Here is a 27,081-nt window from a genome sequence, read left to right as displayed (position 1 = left end):
ATATATATATATAAGTTGGCATGTGTTGGTTAGCATTTTGAATATGTGTTGTATGCTTTTAGGCGACGCTGAAGTCTGACAACGCGCTGCAACGCTTGGGCCTCATCCTGTGCGTGGCTGCCGCTCCAATTCTGTCAAAGTTTTTGATGTGCAGCGTGCACAGAAGGCAACACAAAAAGCTTGCTATGTATATAAGTATATACATACATGTACAATATACATAACTATCTATATATGTAAGTATTTGTACATGTGTGCGTATCATACAATAAAGATTTGCGAGTGTGTGCAAAGGCTTGCATCGGAAAGGACGCACGTGGGCCAACTGAATGGGCCGCCTTTCTCATTGCGCATGTGCCGATCTCCCACGAAAAGGATTCGACTTCGAAACCAGAGCATAACGATATGATTGTGCCACACTATGTGTGTGTGTGTATGTTGGGGCGAGATGTGTTTATGCGTGTAGGTTTGAAACGCATTTCTAGGTCAAACTCAACCTCCAAATGGAGCCCAATAAATACCCGTTGCAAGCATATTTTTATCACTCCTCCAACTGTTTGTGCAATAGAAATTACATTTGCTCCTCTGTTTCAAAGTTCGAAGTTTAAAATTTGTTTTATTTTGATATCAATTTTGTAAACGATAAAGCCTCAACAACGAAACTCGTGCAAATGTTATTATTTTTAAAGTCATTTTCAACGTAAACAGCTGTACAGCATTGCTTAAAAATTTAATTGCTTAGACTTATTAAATGATATAACAAAGATTGTACATTTATAGTAATTTCATAAACTGCCATAATTTTATTCTGCTTATTATTCTGTTGTACGTATTAGATCAGAAATAAATACAACGATATAATGTTGAAAAGTAAAATAGATCCCTTCAACTTAATAATTGTTTTTAATATGTTTAAACTCAAAAATATTTCCGTGTTGATTTATATATCTAATCATTCGTTTATAAATTGTAAAAAACTGTATTGACAAATAAATATACAATAACATATGACTAACTCTTTCTATTTAATAATTAAATTTTATTGCAGATTGCAGCGAAGCAGACATATCTACCGTATCAATAATTGTCAAATAAAACAACAATTAATTGCAAAATGTTAAACAATCGACAGAAATGCAATAAAATATTTTGGCAACTGTCAAAAGTGGCTCAAACTTTTCTCTTGCAAACAAATAAAGTAAAAGAAATAAATTAAATAAAATGCAAACAATTACATGGTACTCGTATATAATTAAATACTTATAAATAAGTTGAAAAACCAAAATTGAAATTCATTAAATTGATAAAAATTAATCGCGTTTATCAACCGAATAGTGTCAATAAATTAAAACGAAACGAATTGGAAATTTGTTTGGCAAACTGAATTGTGGCTTACACACAAACACAAAAGCACGAATAAATAAATAAAAACAAAAGGAAAAAAAAACGCAAATCAAATAATAAAACTGCAAATGTGCGAGTAAATCGAAAATAGTTTATTGAGTGTCGGTTGCGGAGCCGCAGATTTTATCGAAACCGAATCAAATCGCAACGAATTGTCGAACGCAGCCACAAAATGGAGGGCAAACATTTGAGTTGCTTTGTGGCCCTTTTGCTGGGCGTGTTAATATTCAAAATGCACATATTCCCAGCTGTCGGTGATCAGGATGAGGACATACCACACAATGAGTAAGTAACAGTTACATCCAATTACATTTATTTAAGTATATATACAATATTTGTGTATACATTATCTCCATCTGCTGTCGAAATTATTTTTATTCCCATTTTCTATTAAGCATAATTGAAAATGTATATTGAATCGATACAAATTGCTTGTGCTATTTCCCTCAACAGGAAATTAATTGTAAATTTGTTTATACATTTCGATTGCCAGTGTATAAATAATTCTGTGCAAATGTTAACTAATATGCAAATTGCCATAAATATGCAAGTAAAAACAGATTCTGTAATATCTATGTAAATTTCATATTGTTTCAATTATTTTTGTGTATCTGTCATAACTAATGTGCGTTGAATTAGTGTTTTTTATTAATTTCAATAATAAATGTTAGCGATTAACACGGTTTTTATCTGCTGTGAGAAAAGTGAAAATGTGCAAAGGGTCGATTAAGTTTGTCAGGAACGATATGTGCCTAAAAGGTGTAAGACATTTTCAAACTTACAAATTGTATATAAAGTATTCTTGATTAAAAGTCAAGTCGGTAGAGCTCTTTACGTCATTCCGTTTATGTTAGTATTCTTTGTATAAGAAATTTTGGTCTTTAAATGGTCTTATTTTAAGATCAAAATATTAAAGGTGAATACTGATTTTAGAAGCTGGAGTTTATGTACTTTCTGTATTAATATATACAGACAACTAAATAAAATGATAAATAAATATAAAAAAAAATAAATGAATGTTGGGTTTAAAATTTTCATCACCAGCCCATACTGCTTTTCTTAACACTTTCCCACTAATTTTTTTGGTGGATTGACATTAAAATAATTTTATTTCAATAATTCTGATGGATTTACATAGCTGAAACTGTAGGTCCAAATGAACACGAAAATTCAGATCGCATATGAGTGAAGAATGGCAATATGGATAAATAAATAAAAAATGTGTTTGCTAGATTTGGAATATCACTGTGTCTTCTTGTTGCCAGTTTCCAGAGCAGTCTGCAGATTATTGGATAGCGATTCCATAAACTCAAAGGTCTCCTGGTAGTCCTCGCGTTTGACAGCACTGATGCCACCCTTGATGCAAATGGCCAGATCCTTGGTCATGATACCGCACTCGATGGTGTCAATGCATACCTGTTCAAGTGTCTCGGCAAAGTTCTTCAGGGGCTCATTGTCGTCCAGCTTGGCGCGATGGAGCAGACCACGTGTCCAGGCAAAGATCGAAGCAATGGGATTGGTGGAGGTCTCCTTGCCCTCCTTATAAAAACGATAGTGACGGGTGACCGTGCCGTGGGCAGTCTCCGACTCAACGGTCTTGCCATCGGGACACATCAGCACGGATGTCATCATGCCCAGAGAGCCAAAGCCTTGGGCAACGGAATCGGAATGAACATCGCCATCATAGTTCTTACAAGTCCAAACGAAACCACCTTCGGATTTCATGCAATAGGCGACCATATCATCGATTAACCTATGCTCATACCAGATTTTATTAGCCTCGTAGTCCGCCTTGTAGGTCTTCTCGTACAGATCAGCAAAGATATCCTTAAAGCGTCCATCGTACTTCTTTAGAACTGTGTTCTTGGTGCTCAAATACAGTGGCATCTTGCGGTCCAAGGCGTACTTGAAGGAAGCGTTGGCAAAGTCCACAATAGAAGCGTCTGTGTTGAACATGCCGAGAGCAATACCAGGTCCCTCAAAGTCATTGACGACCTCCTCAATGACCTCACCATCATTGCCCGTCCAGGTCAGCGTCAGCTTGCCTGGACCGGGCACTTTAAAGTCAACAGCCCTGTACTGATCGCCATGGGCGTGACGGCCAATGACAATAGGATTCTTCCAGCCGGTAACCAAACGTGGCACATTCTTGCAAATGATTGCTTCACGGAACACAGTGCCGCCGAGAATATTGCGTATGGTGCCATTGGGCGACTTCCACATCTTCTTCAGGTTGAACTCCTCGACACGCTTCTCATCAGGCGTAATTGTGGCACACTTGACGCCCACATTGTACTTCTTGATGGCCTCGGCACAATCGATGGTCACCTGATCATCGGTCTGGTCACGGTTCTCGATGCCCAAATCGAATGTGTGCAACTCAATGTCCAGGTAGGGTAGAATAAGCTTCTCCTTGATGGAATCCCAAAGAATGCGGGTCATCTCATCTCCAAGCACATCAACCACGGGTCCGGCGCATATCTTTTCGGTCATTACGGCGCTGGCAGAGAAGTTTGCTTTGAAAGCGACGGGCAGCAATTTTGCTTGAGATCGACTGACCATTTTAAGTGTCCGGCGTATGGCAAACATTTTAAAATTTTTGGATTTTGATGTATAAATATTTATAAGACTTGAATTAATGATGTGCAGATTTCTATAATTATAAACGGAATTTATAATTATTTGCAAATTATATTTGAAGTTGTACAATTATAAAAGTAAAGCATTTCATTCATTTATGTCAAATGAAAATAACGAACTGATGAATTTTATTTATTTATTTATGTAAGCCAACTAAGACAAGTCGAAGTATCAAATTATTTAAAAAAAACCTACATTTTAAATTATTAAAACATTCGATTGTAGTTAAAATTAATGCTTTAAATATGTTAAATAGTATTGAGTATTAATTTTTAGTTAATTCTATTTTTCATCATTGACTTTACTATTTATGAGTTTGGTTTACGACCTTTATTTATTGAATCATATGGTTAATGACGACCATCAAATTGAACTTTTCTGCATAAATATATATTTGCTTGGAATTTCTGGGCATGATGCCGAAACTTTTGTCATCCATCTCATTTGCAACCCATTATGTTGAAGACTATTAATTTTTTTACCACTGGCAATATAAGAATTTATTGGGAAAAAATCCTGTCGAACGAATCGCAGCATCATTAAAAATTCGCATGAAAATAATGAGCAATAAAATGAGTAGATTTGCATATTCCGTATACGTTGGGCAGAATTCACAGATGACATGGGATGAAAGAAATTCAATTTCAATATTTGCAAAAATGTGGTCTAAAAAGCATTCTACATGTGCCGCTGAGTAACTTTGTGCTTGTGTGAGTATCTAATGGATACATAATAGGATTTTGCAATTAGTTCGCTGGTGTGAAAGAATATGCCTGCGTGTGTTAATGTGTGTGTGTGGGCATATGTGGTTGAGTGTAGGACTAAGCGAATGACAGTCACGTAACCGCAACGTTCACTTGGCTAATTAACCCAGAACCAACTGCCATTTGCAGTCCTGGCCCGAGTCCATATACATAGACGGACGGACAGACAGGCAGAGAGACAGACAGCAGGAACTTCGGAAGGCAGGAAGGAAGTTTGACAGCCTGGCAACTAAGTGATTTTTTGTCTAATGTCACTTTTATTTATTAAAATTAGATTTAGCATTCACATTGCCGTTTTCGTTGTTGTTAATGTTTTTTTTGTTGGTAGCTGTCCCTGTCTTTTGGCACTTTGACAAACATTCGACTTCCTCTTAATATTCTTAACTCTTAATATTATAAAATGCTCTTGATTATTTAATGTATTCGGTAACCATTTTCTTTCTCATAAGCCCAAGGAATTTCTAATGTGCACTATATTTGTTAGCATTCTTCTTAAATATCTATGTTAATAACATACATATGTTATTAAGCCCATTCTCATGCTGCTAGTCTTGAACTCAGACTATGTTATCTCATGCTTAATCTATTACATAACATTACAAGACAGGACAGAACTTACTTACGGTTGCCAAGTCAGCAATGTGTTAAAAAAATTAAGTTAAAGAAAAGAAAAGTAAAACAGATTTTTTTTCGATATGTATCTATGAAATCGAGAATGAGATAGTTATTCAGTGACTTATTTGAAATAAGTTATTTCTTTCAGTACTCCAAATTCGAGATTGAAGTTTTTATGTAAAATTGTTATGTAAATACAACTAAAAAAATTAAATAAATAAATTAAAGCTTCACAGACAAAAACTGATCCAATTTACCAAAATGTTCAAAATTTTAAAAAAATGTTAGTTAACATAAAAAATTTTTATTAAAATAAATAGTTGGTCTTATGGTTAAAGAGTTCTGTCATCGCTCAAATTTATATCTAAAGTTTTGTTTTCATGCTTACATGCGTAAAAATTAATTTCATTAATTTAAAACATAAACTTTTTGCTTGGCCTTCTTTATATTATTTGGTTGTTGCTTTTGTGTGTCACTGCAGAAATTCAATTAAATTTATTTCAACTTTTGCTGCCAGCTACGAGGACAACAATAATAACAACAACGATAACAACACCAACACCAGCACCAACACCAACAACAAGAAGGGCGCCTTAAGGGGCAACAGCTTTGACGATTATGTTTGGGCCATGTAATGATGATGAAGTTGCTCCCCGTCTCGTATCGCCTCGCCTGTCCCAGCCTGTCCTGGCCTCGTCCTGGGCCCATTGCTTTTGATGTAACTGACCCAAATCGTGCTTATGCTCGGTAGTACTAGAATTCGTTCCGTTTGCTTCATTCATTCAACGGGATATTTCTTAGCTCCAGCCGCATTTCAGCTCACAGCTCCAGCTTGTTCTTATTGTTGTAGTTACTACTATAGTTGTTGCTGTTATTGTTGTTGCCATTGTGCCCATTCATTTGACTCATTTTCAGTTGCAGCATCGCCATTTTAATGCAATGCCCGTTTGCTTAAAAATTTTTCGACTTTGTTAGCAGCTGGTCGACATTTTTTGGACTTGTTCTGAACGACTTGGTCACGTGCCATGACCAGTGATTAAAGAGCAGGTCAGCATCCTTGTAAATTGGAACTGGTCAAGCGAAGGAGCTATTTGCATCGAAAATTTTCAACTTGTTACATATGTTTTTATAATCTCTTAAAACTAAATTGTTAATTAACAATCCAATATACCACTTTTTGTTACATTTTCAATATAATGTCGATTCCAACGTTTATTAACAAAAACGTATACAGAACATAGTAGGAAAAATACAACATTTTTTTAAGCCATAATTCCTAAAGCACAAATCTTAAAAAATATTATGAATTTGTTAATCTTATTAAAAAAACTCTTCAATTTTTTGACTTTGGTTTAATTATGTTCTCCAATTTTAATAAGCGTTATTTATTAAAAGTTTTTATTAATTTGATAAACAATTATTTGACTGACTGTAGATTAATAAGAAGTGGTAGAAAACTATTTCAGGGAATAGCACAATTTAAGCTAAAGTTTATTTAGTTATTTTTTTGTCAGCTTTTCATAGTCAATTTTACAACTTGTTTCTGAATAAAACCTTATTTTTTCATTGAGTATGCATTCCCTCTCTCTCTATCTCTTTGTCTTTCTATCGTTTTCCTGACCTGCACTTTATGCTCCGCTTCACTCTATTTATAAATTAACTTGTCGTGTTCTATGCAAATTCAAAATCCACTTAATTGCAGCACAAATGCGACGGCCAGAGAAGGCAGTCGAAGAAAAAACAAAATAATACCCCAGACGCAACGTTCTCCATCCCTTAATGCAACCCTTCAGCCCCTATTTCATTTGCTTCCCTCCAACTTGTTCCCTCTCTTCTTGCAGTTACCGCTTAATGCACTTTCACTGTCATTTGTCATAAGTAGTTAGCGCTCTGTTTGTTTGTTTGCTTCGCTCTGTTTTTCTGTTTTGCTAGCCATTGTTGTATTTTTTATTTATTCACTTAAGCTTCCTGGGCTGTAATTAGATCTGCCACGCCCATACTCACAAATATAAACAGAGTCAAAGTGGCAATCGCAGAATAATTTTAAGCAGCATTTGCGCTACTTGCAGATACTTTCAACAAGGAAAAGCAACAACAATCAACTAAAGTTAAGATATACCTAACGCGACAGTAAATAAATCTGTCAGAAAGTCCGCAGCCCCGTCACAACTTAAGAAGTAAGTGGAAAGTTAGTTGGGAATAAGCAAAGAGGCAGGTGGAGTTCTCTCTAAAGGAAAATTTGTAGAAACTGTGAAAATTGTGAGCTTTAGGCACGTTTTCTGACGAAAAAGAAATGGGAATTGTAAGATGGGAGCAATTATGAAATATGATTGATAAGATATGGGATTTGGAGCAATAAATAACTAAGAAGTTGAAGGAGAAGTTCCATTGACTTTCAAAAGATGCAGTTGAATTTTAATATTTAAAAATTAACGTATTTACTATCCAAAAGCCACAACTAAAATACTAAGATTGGCATTCAGGTCTTACAAGTTTTTGCTAAGCAAAAGAACTAAATTATATTCATTCATTTACCACACTTAATAGTACAGAAATTCTGTAATGTGGAAAACTTAAATTTAATTATTATAGAGCACAAAGAAATATCGTGTTTGAATGTTTGAAAAGAGCAGAAGTTATACGAAATTATGTTACGTGCTTATCATGCGCACATCTTGGAAATGTTAAAGACAGGAAAGCCTCATTTCGATTTCAATGATTGAAACTGCAAACTACAAGCCCATTGTATCGGCATATAAACTTGACTGAAAATAAAAGTGAAATCTGAGAAATAGAAAAAAAACTAGTTCGATGGCTTACTTGGACCCATATGATACTTGAGCATGACATACACGTGGTTCGTCCTCAAAAGGTGCACAAGACAATGCAAAATACACCTGAGCTGAATACACTCGGTGTAGCTAAAGAGTCTAGAGAGGTTGCTGTATCTGTACCTGTACCTGAAGCTGATGTGCTGTCATGTAGCCAACAAAAAAATCTTATGCTCCCCTGCCCCATCACGTAGCAGTTTTTTAGTCATTGTCAAGTTTTGTCGTGCACAAACTGCCAAAATGGCAAAACAAAATGCGCCATTTTATTTCCAGGCCACGAAAGTCTCTTTATTCCGTTACTTCCCCACACACAAACACACACATACTCTCTGCTACTCTCACCAAACCTCACTCTCTGCCTTCTTTGTCTTACATGCAGGCAAACGTTCCAAGATGACGTTGATGGTCTTTCATTGGTGCTTGCGGTCTGCATGTCGATGTTTTTGTGGTTTCCTTGGTTTTGATTTTATATGTGTGCATTGTGTGCTCTCTGTGTCTTTTAGCTCTTTACGATTTTCTCAGTGAGACGTACGTGAGTTGCATTTTGGTTTTTCAATCTTGGTTGGTTTTTTTTTGTTGTACTTCTTATGTACTTTTTATAACAACAACTGGGTGCGGATATTGTGACTGCCACTCGTTGTGGCATTGTTGAGCTGGTCATAAGCTGTAATTCTATAATCTAATATTCAAAGTATGCCACAAAAGCTGGAAGAACTTTGAGCAAAAGTTCGGTTAGATTACACTCACACGATTTACCATTGCGTATACTTGATGTGATTTCAAGAAATCCTCAAAAATATGTCACAAAATTAAGCTTTGTTTGTTTGATAAAAATTAACATCGAAATATTTATGCTAATCTAACTTAAGAAAGCTTATAAAATATTAATATTCTTTTTTAGGTTGTTAAAGTAGAATTTCATTGGGGATTTTCAAAATACTTCAATGATCCTTTAATATATATAAAATATAAGTAAAAACTTTCATAAATTTCACTTTAAAATATAAATTAAAATTATTACGATATGAAAACACATTATTTTGAAGTAATTGGAAGATATATTTTTAAGATTATCGTACTTTTCTTTTTAAGTTGTTTTAAGGCTGAAATGTATTGACATATCTCTATGTGCATACATATATCTTATTTTAATCAGACTGTTCAATGACTTCTAAGAAGATAATCTGAACATTAATAAATATTCACAAAAATCGTGCAACCAATTGAGCAATAGAATGGAATTAAACAGAGAAATATTTACAATATGTGAAGTATATTTTATAGACGAATTTATTGGTATTTCTGTATTTGCTTGCAAGTTGTCATATCAGCAAAGTCAACACAGAAAGATAAGGACAAAACTTGAGCAAATTGAAAAGCTAGCGAAACTCATTACAAGTTAAGTCGAGATTTTAACAGAGGACGAAGGAATGTGGGGAAGGGGTCAAAGAAAAGAGGGAGTGAAGCTGAATGTTACATTAAGCACTCTGGAAGACAGAATAATAGGAGAACAGCACAAACAACAACAGCTACAAGTACTGTGAAAACATTTGGCAAACATTTATAATCTAAACGCGAAAGACAACACAAAACAAAACAAAACACTCAGCGAAGAGCTCATAAAACAAACGGTAGCCACAAGATAAAGACAAGAAACAGGAACAGGAATAGCAAAGGCAAAGTCAACGGCAAATTGACTAAGTATAAACGAAGAGCACACCAATAAGAGAACATCATACACAAGACAAGGCGTTGATAAAACCGAAATGAATTATTATTTTATAAAATGAAAAAAAAAGCATGCAGAACAGTGCTAACCGAAAATGTTTGCACGATATTATGGTATTGTCTGCCATATCAATAGGAAAGAGAGCACAAAAAGCAAAAGCAATGTTGCGTATACGCAATGTTGATTATGTTCAGCACTGATAGAGCGAGATATTTAATCTTTATCCTCATCGTCGCCGTCATCGTCGTTTTGACTGCTATCTAGATACAAAATAAGCGCATGTTTATATGCACTGAACGAAAGAGAGCGACAGTGGCAGGAATAACTGCAACTGGAGTGGGCCAAGAATACGACTACATCAACCAACAGACGCAGACAAAGTTTTATGGCCAATGACGATGCCCAAAATGATTTAAATTATATGAAAATTGTACTATGCCCAACAGAAACGACAAAAGTTGTTTTAAACTGATGGGTTGGGGGTAATGGGAGAATGCTGATTGCTGCTATTGACCCCGCTGCGGGGGAAATGAGGCGTAAACAATAAAGCGATATAAAGTGGCGAGCAAGTGATTGAAATTGGATAATGGCCATAATGGTCAGAAATTGTGAATGCGGGAGATCAAATGGAGGCCACTTAATGAGTAATACGAGTACAATGCAAAAACGACCAGCAAAAATAATATACGAAAGATAAAATGTAAAATGCGCACGCAAAATATGAAACAAGCCATCAAAGGAGTTGGTCAAAGAAAACGCGGATAAGTGTTCTCATAATTAAACAAAGAGAAATATAGAGAGAGAACTGGTAACAGAATTGTTGTTTGATAATTAAGGAGTTAATTGTTAAAGCGGCTGAGAAACCAATTAAGGTTATCTTAATTTATTCTTATATGCTTAAAAAAAACTCTAGAGTTAAAGTAGCTATTTAAAGAATATTTAAGATATTTTAAAATAGAAGTAATAATTGGTTGTGTTCGTCACAACACAAAAAAATCCAAGAAATATAATCCGCAATCCGTAGTAGTACCACTACGTCTAAAATAATCGTATAATTGATCTGTTTTTATAATACATATCTTACTTTTGGCCATCTATATATCCAATCAGGAAATTTTTTAAGCAACTTTGAGTATCGTTAGTTATAAATATTAAAATATCTATTACTAAATCTCTTTAAGTACAATTAATATTTTTCTAATATGTCATTCAATTAATCCAACTTAATTAACTATTTTTTTGTATCTTTTGCTTTTTGCAGAGTGCGCAACTGGGCCCTGAAATTTGGCGTTGATTTATGGGAATTCGGTCGACAATTTACCAAAATGAACGAAATCAAAAGTGTGAGTAAATAGTTAATTATATGTCAACGGCGAATAGCATATGGCCAAATCCTGAATAAATATCAAACATAAGCAACAAACTCGTATAAAAGTCAACATTAACATTAATTGGTTAAAAGCTTTAGTGATATTTGTAAATGGCTGTGATTGCTTCAAAGGTTTTGTTATGCGGTATCGGGTCTTAGTTAAACAAATACATTTAAGCTTGGCTGCGATAAGAAATTATCGATAAATGCGCAGACGACGCTGGCTTAGTGTTGGCTTTATCCTCAAATGCGTCAATTTTTTTAGTGTGATGTTATTCTCTTTTCCCCTTTTTTGCTTTCCCATTCTCTCTCTCTATCTCTCTCTCTATCACTTTGTGTTCTTGGGCGCTGCTCTAATGCAATTTAAACACAAATAAGGCTAATTGAGGCAAGACTCGGGACTAAGTGAGTGTGTGTGTGCGTGTAAGTGTGTATCTGTGTTAATAAGCATGGCTGTTTGGCTTTGGTTGACTGCCGGATCTGCGGTGTAGCATCGGCGGCTCTTTACTCACTCGCGTATTTTTTGTGCTTAATCAGACGTACATGAGTTAGTGGGCTGCCTTTAGTACGAGTCTGTTTGTATGTCCATGTGTGCCACACACGCACATAAAACCACATATACACACATACACCAAACGAACGCACACCACATATATTTTGCATGCACAACAACATTGAAATCGACGATTTCGCTATAAAGAAATTCCTATACGCTACATTTTCATCTTACAATTATTAAGCAAATTTTGTAATTAAAACCGTTTATGCAGTAATGCCATTTGATTTCGTTAATTACAAAATAGCTTAATATTTACACATTTGTGAGGATTTATGTGTTATTTTGTTGTATCGGGATCTTAAAATATTTTGAACAAACTTTTTCTTCTATTTTGTTAAATGTAAATACACATTTTAAATTAACTTTATAGTTTTATTCTGCCTCATACCTGAGTTTAAAAGCTTAAAAGTTTTCAGAACTCAGAATGTGGATTGTCTTTGTAGCCCTTTAGTTTAATTTGTAATAAAATACATACAAATTATATTTAACGTTAAATATGAAATTAAGTAAAATTTTATTGAAAGGTATTTATTAAATTTGAAGTGAATATAATAAGTAAATTAAACGATAAATGAAAGTACATATATTTTAAATGCAGTTGCAATCAGTTTTACTTAATTTCCAGCCACTTTTTCGATGTCAGAAGAATTAAAATGCCCGCTGAAAGTGTATAAAAATCAACAAAATGGAGGAGAAAATAGAGTGAGGGAGATAGAGTGGGGAAAGGAGAGACACTGAAAGGGCAGCAGCAGCAGCAGATAAAATGCAAATAAATTTGCTGGCTGCGACTGTCATTGAGTCTGTAATTGTCAAGTGAATCGTTTTTGTTGCTCTTGATGTTGTTGCTGGTTCTTGTTGTTGTTGTTTCTGGTTGTTGGTGGTACATACAATGTTTGTGTGTGTTAATTTAAAGCACACGTCGCGTTGTGCAGGCGGCAAAAAATGAAAATCTACGCCTAGATTGAATTAAATATCAAGTATACGCAAGTATATAGTCTACTGTTGCGTGGAACTTTTTCTGCATGCTCGGTTTGTCTGTCTCTGTGTGTGAAATTTTATTTGCTTTTGTGAATGTGTACGTATGTCTCATAAACATAATGTCATAACAGTGTATGAGTGCGTATGTGTCGGAGTGGTTATTGGTGTGCTTTAATGTGTCTGTGTGTTCGCCTTGTTCAACATTAACGCGTTGCTTTAGCAAGGCAAATAAATTGTGTGTTTTAAAATTATTGGCATGCCAAAAAGACGAATAAGAGGAAAGATTGGGGATTCCTGACATGGGTTCGTTGTATTCAGGGTGGCTTCCTTTTTTTGTGTTAAATTCCTGCACAAAAATGTTGTTCAAAACTATTTATTATATAAATAAATGGTAAAGTATCTGAAGGGCAAATAGATAAAAAACTAGACAACAAAAAAGCAGAGGGCAGATTTTCTAGTCCTAAAACGATTTTTAAATTTAGTTCTGCAAACTAATGAACAAAAATATTCTGACTGAATAAGGTAGACATCAGACTGATTTAGCCCTAATAGGAACAATCGATTAAAAACTAAATTTTTGCATAAAAAATAATAATTGTTGCTTTTAAGATATCAAATTAATTTAGATCTTTTGTATGCCGAAACTAAGTGTTCAATCCAGGGATTATCTGACTTTGGCTACCATTGAGACGTTTGACAAGCAGTTAGTCCAGTCGGGGCGTAGTTTCCAATCTGTCAGAGAGACAATGAAAAGTTTTGACATGAGAATATTAATTAAATTATGGACAAACGATTTTCTTTCCTTAACTCCACACTACTAATTTTCCTGACAGTGGCGCCTAAATTTTTTGCAATAAATTTTTAAGAGTAGAGAGTTAGGAAAATAATTAAAAGAAGACTGAAATTTTCTATCCTTGAGCTCATTTTCTTTGTTAAGCAGTGTTGTTCTTGTTGTTGTTTTGTTTCCATTTTAAAGTAGCATAATAAAATGTTAAACAAATGCAGTGCACACGTTCAGTTATGCGAGAGGCGTAAGGAGCAACACAAACATAGACAAAAGGCCTCCTCCAAGTTGTTTTCGAGTGAGCGAGATAGCACGCTCATTTGTATATTTCTGAGTGTGTGTGTATTTTGAATGCCTGTGCGTGGCGCATATTCATTTATTTTCCTTTTTTTTTGAAACGTTTACGCTGACTAGCTAAAAAATATATATATCTAAGCCATTAAAAATATGTTGTTGAGACAGACATACACACACATGTGTATATGTACATATACATAAACCTAAATGTTGTTTGCAAAGACAAGTTTAAAAATGCCTTCAAAGTAAGAGCGCAGTTGTAGTTACCCTAAGCAGGTCCTTAGCAAAAAAGCTAAAAATATTTAAATCGAAACAAATATCGGTTTCACTATGTCCCGAAACAACTATTTCGGTTAAAGGTTTTACTTGACAAGTCAAAATTTTTGTTCAATTTGGCAAGAAATTTAACAAAATAATGAATCGTCTGAGAATCTAATCTAAAGTGTTGTTCTGCTAAAGAAGATATGTTATAAGAAGTCGATTAGAAGTGAAAAATTAGATTAAAATATTACATTTTCAAAATTCAAAGGGGAGTCTTCTATTTAAATTCGAAACCAAGTTCTTGAGGGGATTTTTTTTAAATTTCAATAAAATAAAATTTAAAATAAAATGAAATGGTTAAATTAATTATGTGAAAATAATTGCTGCTTTAGTTGACCTTAATTAAATAAATTAAACATAGACTATATATAGTAATGTATACAATAAAGGGAAAATAGATGATTATTTTTAGTAAAGAGTGTTAGTAATTCAATTGACTTGGCAGCGTTACAAGCCACATACACACATACTGCAGAGAGGCTGGCAAGACAGCACACTGACTGGCCTGAATAGAGTGGGAGGAAGACAGAGAAAATAAAGAGAGGGAGCATAAGGCGAAATGGACCAAAATGCGACGAAATGGGCCGAGCCGAAATGTGATGAGATGAGGCGAGGCGAGACGAGACGAGACATCGATGGCAAATGATGATGTGTTCCTAATGATGATGATGATAATAACGATGATGAAGTCACTGTTACAGTCCTTGTTGTTGTTACTTCTGCGATCATTATCGACATGTCTTCGTCTTGCTCGTATTTTTCGTCTGTCGTTTTCCATAGCGACTATATCTTGACGCTGAGTGCAATGAAATATGGGTCAGAAATACAAGTCAAAATTGCAAAAATAACAAAAAAAAAAAAAAATGTAATGCCATCCCGCATTCGTTGTATATTATTTGCCTTTATTTCTTTTCCTTTGCTGCTTTCTTTTACGGCAGCCTTCTATAACCTGACGGTTCCTTTCTTTCTTTCTTTCTCTCTGTCTCTCTCTGCATTCGCATGCAAATAAATTTAAGTGTGCGCTCATTTTGCACGTAATACAAAACTTTTTAACTGCAAAACTGGCAAAATGGAAAAGCGGCGCGTGTTGTCGTTTTTCTTCTCCTAATTTTCTTTTTTTTGCTCATTTTTTTTGCCCTTTTATTTTTCATTTTCATTTTGTCTTTTTTTAGCCAGCGCGAAAGTAGCTTGCAAATTATTCTCCACTTGTGTACTTGGCATTCGGTTTGAAGGTAAAAGTAAACTAACTGTAAGATGAGTTGATTGCAATTGCCCTTGGGGTATTTAAGTGTGTGTGTGTGTGTGTATGTGAAAGGGTCTTCAGTTAGTTAAGTGTTGGCTGAAAGACTCAATCAGTGAAGCAACTGGCACAAGAGTGGATTTCGTAGAAATTGTATGAAATTAAAATACTTAAAGGATTAAATAAACGAGCAACTTTGAATGGCTTTAATCAGCAAATGTATTTCTTGCTCTTGTGAAATATGTGTACCTTATAATAATCATTTTACGGTAAGATCGTTCTTTCTATACTCTTCATACTTTGCGTGTAATATCTTTTAGTTTTTGCTTTAATCACAATTAGTTTTTTGCCAGCCTTGGTTTCCTTAAGTGCAATTACATACGTTCTTCTTTATTATCTGGTCTACATTGTTACTTAAAATATATCTTACAACTGTTTTCATTCTCATCCCAACTGAATCTCACTTATCTTTGGTTGCAATTAAATCATCTCTTTCATTTCCACTTCATTTTTATCACCTCCATGTTCGTGATCGAGGTTCAATTTATTTTAATTGGTAAAATTTGGTAAAACTAACTGAAATATTCAACATTGAGCGCGTGACTGATAAACTTGACCCAAATGTTAATCAAATAATTGGCATTGATAATTAAAATTGATCAAATTCTCATTGTGATAATATTTACCCATGCTTTAGTTTTAAATCCAATTAGTTTTTACAATTCCAGCACCTAAACTAATTATTTCAATTTAATAACATATTGTATGTATAAATGAAATGACATTCCTGAAAAACTTGAGCCGAGAATTAGGTAACAAAAAAAAAAAAAACTAATTGTTAGCATTGTTAAAATTCGCATACTGATTTCATTTACTCATTTTGTAGTTTTAAATTAAATTAATTCCCACAATTTTAGCATTTTCAAAAATAATTTCAGTTCAATTGTATAAAACCCAACAAATAAATTGGAATTTTTGTGTAAATGTGGAAAAAGTGCCAAATTTAGTATTAGCTTGTGAGTTTGTAATGTTTTTTTTTTTTTTTTTGGGTTTTGGCTTGTAATTTGCCACAAAAAGTGGCAGTCAATTGTCTGTGCTGGTAAAAAACAAATAAAAATTAAATTTGCCAAAGTGCTTCTGAATGTAGTTGTTTGTGTGTTTGGAAATATGTGTATGTATATGTGTATGTGTATGTGTGTGTGTGTGTGTGTGTGTATGTGTGCGTGTTTGCATTTCTATGCAATTATAATTTTTGGGTGTAACCCAAAATGCAGATTGTTGGCCATTTGTTTGTGCAAATGCTAACAGCAGCTGGAGATATCAACTCCTTCTGGCTTCTTCTAGTTGCGTCCATTCCCCAGCTTCTTTCAGCTCCCAGTTTTCAGTTGTAGCTCCCAGTTTCATGTGTAGGCATTGGTGACAAATACAAAGCGTTTGTTAAAGGCCAAAAGCGTTTTTGGGCGGCATTTTGGGATAAGAATGGCTGTGGATTCGGTTTGTAGTTGTGTGTGTGTGCGTGTATGTGTGTGTGTGTGTTTGGCTAACTAAGTGTGTGCGGCCGAACAGTGTTGCGGGCTGTAAAGAGACCAATCGTAAATCAAAGCATGACTACCACGACGACAAGGACGTGGGGCCACTTGAGGGGCGTATGCCAAGGAGGTAAATGGCGAGCGCTTTGGGGGGAATCTCCATCCATACAGTGGGGCAACTCTCCACTCTATGGATTTGTGCCCTTTGTGGTTCAGAGCCAGCTTGAGAATGCATTTAAGTTGAGTCACAGGATCAGACTCTGGCTACAGATTCAGTTCCATCTCCAGCTCAAGCTCAGTCGGTTTGTGCACCCACACACACACACTCATTTAAATATATATGTATACTTGTATATATGCATGCGCCTGTGTACATATAAAGTATACTCAGTGCTTGTCTATGCAAATATTTAAGTCTGTTGTTGTCGTTTGGTGGCGAAAATTGCGAGCATGACATACAACAGCGGACATACGACAAACAAATGTAAATGGCGGCAGTTTGTGGCAAGGGGGGAAAGCTGGAAAAGGGCATTGCTAAGTGCCTGCTAAGAACGGGTCTGAACTGGGAGACTCTTAATGAAAATATAAAGCAAATTAAATATTTAATTTAATCAATGTGTGATGGGACTTGCTTTAGCTCTGAAGGATATTAGATTTCCCACACCGAATCTGTCAGCGCGCTCAATTCATTTCACCTGGGATACATGAAGCTTATTTGACGTTGTCAAATGAATATTCTGTTTAACTGCCGATTTTTGTTTTACTAGTATTTTAAGTAGGCATATCAGTTAATTCTGCTTTCAAAGGTTAAGCGAACTAAATTTGTTGTAGCAAAAATCTACATGTACATTTTATTTTAACTTAAAAGTCAAGATTTTAAATACTAATGAATATACCTAATATGATTAATCGGTTGTAAGTAAAGACACATTTATAAATTTTCATGTAGTTAAAAATAACACTTTTTAAAATTAAATAATTTTTGATAGTAAAACTTCGATGATATAATTTCAACGTGCTGATTATATATAATATTAAGTTACTGAAAACCTTTGTTTTCTGCGTTTTCTTTTCGGTCAAATTTAAGCATTTTTCTTTGATAATAAACCTATTTTATTGAGATTTTATGCAAATTGCAGATTAAAATTCATTTTGAATGCTATAAGGCATCTTAAATAAATTAAAGGGTTTTGTTCGGAGCATCATAAAGTTATATTTATAAATAGAAGTAGCCTGTAAACAAATTTTATTATTAGTTTAATTAGTTCAATGGCTTACATTTGACCTCCAATTACTTACATATCGTTAAACACTTAGCCTAGCGTGATGCTTGACATAGTTAATTATATTATTATAGTTGATATTTCGTAAAGTATATATTATATATATAGTTACTCAAGTTAAAATAAAATAGAAAGGTCGCTAAACGAACGAAAAAAATCACCATTACTTATTGGTTATGATTTCGTTATCTTTGTAATATTTGAATGTGTATTATATGTGAAAATTATTATATACATAGCTTCATACAAGATTGTCTACATGCGTTTTGTAAATATAATTAAATTATGGTTTTGAAAGCGAGAAAATTGTGTGGAATTTCCAATTCAGCAAGTTTTTAATAATGTCAATGTGCAAGGAAAATAACAAAATATTGATTATTATTTTGGGCACACACGTATCATTTGTTGCCTACACCAACAATTTATATGCTCATCTTTTAAATAAAATATACAAATAAAATTTTGAAATCTTATAAAAGATGTGCAAGTTTATTGAGTAAAAATAAATATCTTTGATTTTAATTGTATAACTGAATTACTAGTATCTGTTGACGCGAAAGCAGTTGTTTAATATTTGCTTACATTCAAATAAAAGTTAACAACAGTAAACCAAAACTTTAAGGGCGCAATTAGAACTTTAAAATGAAGGCAATTACAATAGTGGTATCAAAAAACTTGCCAATTAAAACTTTTTGTTTTATATCTAATAAAGACAACACTAATGTATGAAAAATGTGTAAATCAGCAAGAAAAAACTACTAGTATTAACTTTAATCAAAATGGGAGTGAGTATAGCAGTAAAAATGAGGAACGTGTAAAGGAATCTGCGCTTCAATGCACATGGAAACTTGTGCGTTGATGCTCGACATTGTTGCCAGACAAGGGAACATTCGGAGGAGGCAGAAACTGAAGTCACTGAAGCTGGAGCTGAAGCTGAAGCAGACGACATCTTCATTAAAATCTAATTAGCGCATGGCCTGGCGAGAAAAGTTGGGTTCTTGAAAGCAGAGTCCTTGACTTGCAACGCTGGCTTTTGGTGGGATGTGCAACCAGAGCAACGACTTGAGCGCATAATCACTCAGGTGAGGCAGGCAGCTGGATGCGTAAGCTGCTTAACTTGTGCTGGAATTTAAGCAGCAGCACTTTTAGGACCAGAGACTGGGGGCATGCAGCAGCAGCTCAGGAATGCGGGTGAAGATGAAGCAACAACAGCAGCACTTGCACCTTTCCTTGTTGTCCTTGCTCCACTTTAAGTTTGATGCTGCCAACTGCACACGCATGCAACGTGCAACCAGCTTGGATGGGTGGATGTCGAGGCAGAAGGGGGCAAGATTGGTTGGTTAGTGGTGCCTTCGGGCAACTCCTTGCGCAACATTTTCAAATTCCAGAGTCAACCGCAAAATGAAAAACTTTCTATGGCTGCTTGTGGCGAGGCTGCTGCACCCGCTGTTGCTGCCACATGTCGCATGCCCCTCGCCCTCTGTCGCCTTATATTGTATACATATTGTATATAGTTTTTATACTCGTTGCTTAAAAATAAGTAAGAGGGTACTTTGTTTTCGTTGGAATGTATGTAACAGGGAGAAGGGGGCATATCCGATCCCATAAAGTATATATATTCTTGATCAGCATCAACAGTCGAGTCGATATAGCTCTGTGTGTCTATCCGTCTGTCCGTCCGTGCGTCTGTCTGTCCGTCTGTGTGAGCGCCTAGAACTCAGAGACTATAAGTGATAGAGATACCAAACTTTCACCCACAGACTCCAAATGCTTTAGAGCAGGTCAAGTTTGTTTTAAATTTGTTATAATATCATTTAACCGCAGCAAGATCGAACAAGTAGAACGGGAGGAATAGCTAACCAAAGCTAACCAGTCACCTTGAAGTATGCAGCACATTTTATTAGGTGGTAATTTCTTTAAAGTACTTTTATATATATTGAAAGAAGTAACGGGTATCCTATGGTCGTGATCTCGACAATAGCCTTTCCCACTTGTTTTGCTTGTGTGTGTTGGCAGGACACTCAGACTCACACTCATACATGCACAAGCACGCGTATGTCCTTCAGGCATGCATTGCATTTCGATGTTGCTCCCGGGGAAATTGCTTTATAAAATGTTGCTATCGCATACAAGTTGTGGGCGTCGAGTTTGGGCGGGGCCATCGCCGCGACCATCTTGCTCCCAACTTTTCCTATATTTTCCTACCAATTCCTGCTGACTTTTTCTCGTTTCTGATTCCTGCTGTGGTTTGTTGTTTGACATGCTTTTAATTTTCCACTCATCTCCCTTTTTGCCTTCCCCATCGTCTATTATCGTGTTGATTTTGAAATGTTGCTAATGGTTTTGAGATGCTATAAATCATTTTCAATCGCAGCACATAATGAAAATATTATCAGCTTAATACATTTATATACATATATGGTATATGCAAGCTTATTTATATAAACACTGAGCGTATGTGCAAGAATAAATTTAAAGCAATACATAATAAATAAATAAGATTCTGGCCTTGAGATACAATTGTTAAATTTGTTTTACTATAATATAACATTTTTAAGCGACAGAAGAGAAAGTAAAGTGTATAAAATCTGCAACTCTCAATTTATAAAATAAACCAAACCCATTGTGTTTATTGGTGTGGCATATTATTTATTATATTAATATTTTTCAAAATGTGTCAAAAAAATTCAAACAGAATAAGCAATTATTGCGTACAGCCAGTACATTTTGAGAACATTTTGTTACCATACAACGAAAGATACAGTTTTTGGTTGTCGTGTTTCGCAAATGTATCTATTCAGTTTTTCACATGGCTTATCATTTAGAAATGAAGCAGTTTTAGTCTTGATATAATTATATTCTACACAGTGTTCTTTGTTATTCGCATTATCTGGTTGTGCTGATGCCCACATGGTTTTATCTATTGGTTTTACATTTACAAACCAAACGTGTGATCCAGGGTGAGCCTGATCTGTGCCCGATGTCCAGTAGAAATTTTCAATATTAAATTCTCGTACATATGCATTAACATCATTCCATTCTTCTAGGGTTTCGAATGATATCAACTCAGCATCCATTTTACGGCAAGTTTCGTATGCATCGAACCAGTTTTTCTGCAGGTTCCTCTCGAAGAAATAATATCCATAGGCGATCCTAACAAATGGACCCGTTGTCACATTCGTATTGGCTGGTATATCTGTAAATTTACATTGTAGTTCCTGAATTGAGCTTACTGCATTTTCAACTCACCCTCTGTAATCACTGGATACAATTTATATGCCATGCACATAGATATTATTCCAAAAGATTGCAAAACACACGCGTATTTGAGAAACATTTTTACTCAACTGTTGAAAATGCTGCACAGTGCCTTCCTTTTATATCCATAAGCAAGAAAACCTTATTATATAGAAATATAGCATGAGAATTACAAAGAATTTGTTATTATATGCCAGTGATATTCTTTGTTTGAAGTTTTCATAATATTCTTTAATTTTAGACACCTAAAATCTTTAAAAATGTTGTATAATTATTATTTACTCTTTGCGATTATTTGAATATTTGTTTACCTTTTTAAATTGTTTGAAAAATATAATGGGGGCATCATAGTTCACGCTTAAAATAAACATTGAATACTTATATGAAATTTGAAAACTTTTGGGCAGCATAAAAAGTGAGAAGTGATATCATTTAGTTGTTTTTTTTTCTGGTTTTTATATACGATATATATTTATATATTATAAATATATTTTTTATTCACAGGTCACAAGACTTGGAATAAAGATTTCAGAAACATTTTCTTCAGCAAGTGTATAAAATCTTAAATTCTCAAAAAACAACATTATATCAAACCCATTGTATGCCAAAGTATTTATTAGAATTTTCAAAATACATATAAAAAAAATTACATTTGTTTAGTTTACAGAATAACCTATAATTGATTACCATACAACAAAGGATGCTGTTTTTGGTTGTCGTGTTTCGCAAATGTATCTATTCAGAAAATCACATGGTCTATCGTTAAGCATGGAAGCAGTTGTAGTCTTTTTCCAATTATATTCCACACAGCGTTCTTTGTTACTCGCATTATCTGGTTGTCCTGATGCCCACATGGTTTTATCTATTGGTTTTACATTTACAAACCAAACGTGTGATCCAGGTTGAGCCTGATCTGTGCCCGATGTCCAGTAGAAATTTTCAATATTAAATTCTCGTACATATGCATTAACATCATTCCATTCTTCTAGGGTTTCGAATGATATCAACTCAGCATCCATTTTACGGCAAGTTTCGTATGCATCGAACCAGTTTTTCTGCAGATTCCTCTCGAAGAAATAATATCCATATGCGATCCTAACAAATGGACCCGTTGTCAAATTCGTATTGGCTGGTATATCTGTAAATTTACATTGTAGTTCCTGAATTGAGTTTACTACATTTTCAACTCACCCTCTGTAATAACTGGATACAATTTATATGCCATGCATATAGATATCAATCCAAAAGACTGCAAAACACACGCGTATTTAAGAAACATTTTTACCCAACTGTTGGAAGTGCTGCACAATGCCTTCCTTTTATATTCATTAGCTATACAATATAAATTCCTTCAATATGATTATGTGTATAAATAAATCTCATTCAATTATATTACTTGACGAATCGTTTATACTCTTTTCAGATTTTAAATTTACATATCTTAATTAATTAATAATTGTTTTCCAAATTTATTTTCGAAGTATTGAATTCAACTAAAATTGATTGTGTAACATTAAGTATTTTAGTATTTAAAATTTAAGATTGGTATAAATCTTGAAATCTTTACAAATCTAATACTATTTTATACTGCTTATTGTTTTTGAGAATATTTGGAAGATTGATTTTTTTATTGAATTGTTTTCCTCGTTCGAAATAATTTGTATATTTTTGGATAGCATCATCAGTGATGATTGAGCTGCTAAAACTGTTTCTTTGCTGTGATATGTTTACCAGAATAGGGCCCCGAGAAAAAGTTGTATTTGAATAACAACAATGGAACAACAAATGGATAATATGTAGCTAAAAATTTGAAAACTTTTAATATTAAAAAAAGGTGGCATAATCTTTTATTTTATAAGAAAGAATAGAGTTACAATCAAAAACATTCCGAACCGTATCCGTATCAGGTGGGTAGAATTTAAGATTGGAAACTGACTGTTGATTCGACACGTTTATTTATAACTAAAAAGAAGAATCCTCTAATTTTTGTTAGATTTAGATTAACTTGTAATCTAAGTCCATTATAATTTTATTTACCTGATGAATGTGAACAAAGTTTGATGAAGTCAAGTCTACACAGATAATTGATTCTATTGAGTTGATAATTTATCAATATTTCGAGCTTACCATTCACACGTGTAAGTAATTATTTAAGGATAAGCTTACAGACTCTTGACTTTTCATTCCATTGACTTGGTCTATTTATTTATATACATGTTTTCCTCTTAAAAATCACTTGGCTGCTTAATGTGTCTAATTAAATTTCACATGCCGTTGCACAGCAGACAGTTCCCTCTGTCTCCCTATCTACCTCAATTTCTGGTTCTCTTTCTCCCTCACACTCTTTCCCTGACTTTACATATGTAGAAGCAAGTTTGGCATCATCTTCCTCAACATATGCTAGCACACTTTCTAACGCACACACACACATCCACATACTCTTTCACAGATTCTTGGTCACACACACACACTCAAATACATGTGTATCTGACTGCTACGAGACACGCATTTAGTGGCCATGTTAATGGCTGACACATTTTGCTTTTCCTTGCTTTTGATTTGATGGCAAGATGGGTGGAGAGGAGGAAGCAGGAAAGGGGCTGGAGGTGGTGGAAAGACAGACACATCTCATTGCGAAACATAATCATCTTTCCATTGAACGTGTCGTCATTTGTTTTAATGTTCGAAGGCGTCAAGCAAAATGTCATTTTCATAAAAGATATGATGAGTTTTTCTTTTCTTTTTATTTCGTGTTTCTGATTTTCTATTCTTTCCAACATTGTCCTCATGTTTCTTTTTTTTCCATACCATTTGCTATCTTCTGAGAAATGTAAGAAAAGTGTTGCATACTTTCGGAGGGCAGTTGTAAATTACGTAGCCGCATCGTTTGGGCTGCAAATGCATTTTATGACTTTTATGCAATTCCGCTGGCAAACCAATTAGCTGTTAACTGGGCGTGGCATACCGCCCACTTTTCGCATTAAAATTGTCACTTTTCCAACAAAAATGTCAGTTAAATTATATTTTTGTAACTGGGCGTCGCATTTGTAATCATCAACGTCGCGTCGAGCATATTTCTAGTCTACTCTATTTTTGTACGTGTATGTGTGATTGGTGTGTGCTTCCACAGCGAATTAATTAGAAAACTTTTCTTAACTGATTCAGTGCCAGTAGCAGCAGCAGCAGCAGCAGCAGACGTCGACTGAGCTGAGAAACAGTAAATGCCTTCAAAGCAGAGTCTCATAGAAGACAGCCAGAGTTTCCCTTTTTGTGTGTATAATACACACACACACACCCCCTCAAAAAGCACATATATACATATACGTAAGAGACAGTGCAAACATTTGCGGTTTGAGCCAAAATGCTGCCACAAAACTAAAACTAAAACTGCATGGGAAAAGTCTTTGAGGCATTCATTAGTTCACTGAAGAAAATGTCAGTGCTCACATATATTCTAGATTCTAGAATGTGTGTTGTATCTATGTAAGCATGTGTCTCTGTGTGTAGATTGAAGATAAAAAGAAAGTGGCACAAATGCATGTAGCAATCGTTGCTTGTGTCTATTGAGAGCCTTATAAATTTAACATGGGGACTTAAAACGTCCAAATTATGTCCGCTGAATTTGCCAGAGACGATTTCTGCCATTAGCCGGATATTACCAAATGGTTTAGGGACTTGGACTTTTCGTCTGTGCCAAATAAAATAATAAAAACCTTAATATGGCATAGAACTTTCAATTGGTTGGTAATTAATCAGTTTGAAAATTATGATTATAAAAGATTGACTTTATGAGTAATGGAGGACTACTTATCAAATGTAAAATTTTTTAGCATATTTAGCAATTTTTCCTTTTTTCTTTTGTAACCAAATATATACCAAATATATAACATATATGAATCTTCTTAAAATAGTGAAGAAAACTTTGAAATTGGTTTTGATTTAAGTTGAATTTATTAGAGTGGATTATTGTGAATTAGACTTTTTCTTTATCTGAAAATGAGAATTATTTGGATATGTACTGAATTCATAATTATAGGATTGTTTAAATTGCTGAAGAAAAACTTGGCTCACGTTATGAAAATGTTTTAATTTAATATAGTCATTGGCTAAGCTTTTCATTTAAAATAAAATTAAAGCTTAAAAATTAATTACTTTGAGTATTTACTTAAGCTGAGTCGTTTCCTTTTCATTCGTATTTACCTAAAAATCGACGTTAATAATTTCTTATAACTTCGGGCTATGGAATATACTTTAGTGTAATTCCATTAAATTATCCTTTTGCTCAGAAACGGATGCTTATTTTTAAGTCCTCCATCCTGGTAATTTTAAATTAAGTTTCAAGTGCCGATGGTCGGCAATCATTTCTCCCCGAATCAATTGAACTCTTAAGTAACTGACATAATTGCCACAGCAAGCCGCACGCGCGGCCAATGAAAATCATATTAAATTAATAAGATACATTAAAATCAATTTTATAATAACTTAAGAGTCACAGCAAGCCGAAGAAACGAACCGAAGTACATAAGAGTTTTATGTGCGACAATATAAACGGCAGCGAATGGCAAATGGAAAAGTTTTATAGCCCTTTAACCCTTTCTACATACCTAAGAGGGGAAATGGGGGGAAACACGCCGTGGCGTAGTGGGCGTGGCCACCGTCTACATAAATTTCATAGTTTATTGTTTGCAGTAAGAACGAGAAATTACTGACAATTGTAATTTTTTTCGGTTTTTTATTTTTGGTTCTTTGTGCTCGTATTTTTATCGTCTTTTGCTTTTTCTTGTTCTTTGCAGCGCTTTAAGGACAATGACATCGAAGTGAAGCGCAAGGATGGCATCATTCTGCTGCGTGAATTAGCGGCGGAGGTTAAGAACTTTATGGATTTCAAGCGTAACGCAGTCATGGTAAGTGTGAAACTCCCCTCGTTAGCTACCCTAACTCGTAAGTGCCTATAGTTGACAAGTGGCTCAATAGCTCAAAGCGCACGCGACAAATGGCAAAACTCTCAAATTTAAGGACCAATACTAAACACACACACGCACGCACACACAGAGACACATACACACACCCACACACACATAAACAATAACAGGAAGGCAGGCGATGTTCAGTGGGACATTGGCGTAAAGTGGAAAACAATAAATTGCCGTGAGCCAAATACCCAGCAACAAAAGACAACAACAACAACAACGGCAACTCAAGAGCTGAGCTGAGGGGTCGACAAATTGAAATTAAAGTGCGCCAGCCACAAGGACAAGTTTTGATGGTGCCCGCAGCTGTTGCGGCTACTGCGTGCCCAGCGCCATCACCAATCGTCGCCCAGCTGCCAGTTGCCAGTTAGCAGTTAGCAGTTGCCAGTTGGCTGTTGGCAGTGGCCACTTCCCAGTTGGCAGTTGCCCGTGGTTACCAGTCGACAGTCGTCAGTTGAGAGTCTACAGAGCGGGATGAACCTCTGCGGTGTTGTGGTCTTTGCCCTGCTC

General features: G+C 34.8%; 4 protein-coding genes across 4 annotated transcripts in view; 1 reads left to right on the top strand and 3 right to left on the bottom strand.

Moving 5' to 3' along the window:
* LOC117780292 (voltage-dependent calcium channel subunit alpha-2/delta-3) overlaps positions 1-27,081 on the top strand; it is a 48,816-nt gene that overhangs the window by 3,610 nt on the left and 18,125 nt on the right. Inside the window, exons 2-4 of the mRNA XM_034616755.1 lie at positions 1,049-1,689; positions 11,245-11,326; positions 26,395-26,505. Coding sequence (XP_034472646.1) covers positions 1,577-1,689; positions 11,245-11,326; positions 26,395-26,505 — 306 coding nt within the window. The 5' untranslated portion in view covers positions 1,049-1,576. The remainder of the gene's footprint in view (positions 1-1,048; positions 1,690-11,244; positions 11,327-26,394; positions 26,506-27,081) is intronic.
* Positions 2,495-4,030, bottom strand: LOC117780293 (isocitrate dehydrogenase [NADP] cytoplasmic-like). Its single transcript, XM_034616756.1, has one exon. The coding sequence runs from the start codon at positions 3,991-3,993 to the stop codon at positions 2,647-2,649; it is 1,347 nt and encodes a 448-aa protein (XP_034472647.1). The 5' UTR covers positions 3,994-4,030; the 3' UTR covers positions 2,495-2,646.
* LOC117780295 (C-type lectin 37Da-like) lies at positions 21,037-21,712 on the bottom strand. The gene is made up of 2 exons (XM_034616759.1): positions 21,593-21,712; positions 21,037-21,539 (listed from the first exon to the last, which is right to left on the bottom strand). Exons 1-2 carry the CDS (start codon positions 21,678-21,680, stop codon positions 21,085-21,087), a joined length of 543 nt encoding a protein of 180 aa, XP_034472650.1. The 5' UTR covers positions 21,681-21,712; the 3' UTR covers positions 21,037-21,084.
* On the bottom strand, positions 22,195-22,893 carry LOC117780294 (C-type lectin 37Da-like). Its single transcript, XM_034616758.1, has 2 exons — positions 22,793-22,893; positions 22,195-22,739 (listed from the first exon to the last, which is right to left on the bottom strand). The coding sequence occupies exons 1-2, from the start codon at positions 22,878-22,880 to the stop codon at positions 22,285-22,287; spliced, it is 543 nt and encodes a 180-aa protein (XP_034472649.1). The 5' UTR covers positions 22,881-22,893; the 3' UTR covers positions 22,195-22,284.

Source organism: Drosophila innubila (assembly GCF_004354385.1).
Source record: "Drosophila innubila isolate TH190305 chromosome 2L unlocalized genomic scaffold, UK_Dinn_1.0 4_B_2L, whole genome shotgun sequence".
Classification (NCBI taxonomy): domain Eukaryota; kingdom Metazoa; phylum Arthropoda; class Insecta; order Diptera; family Drosophilidae; genus Drosophila; species Drosophila innubila.
Note: the sequence above shows the minus strand (reverse complement) of the source record. Positions and strands in the feature narration are given on the sequence as shown.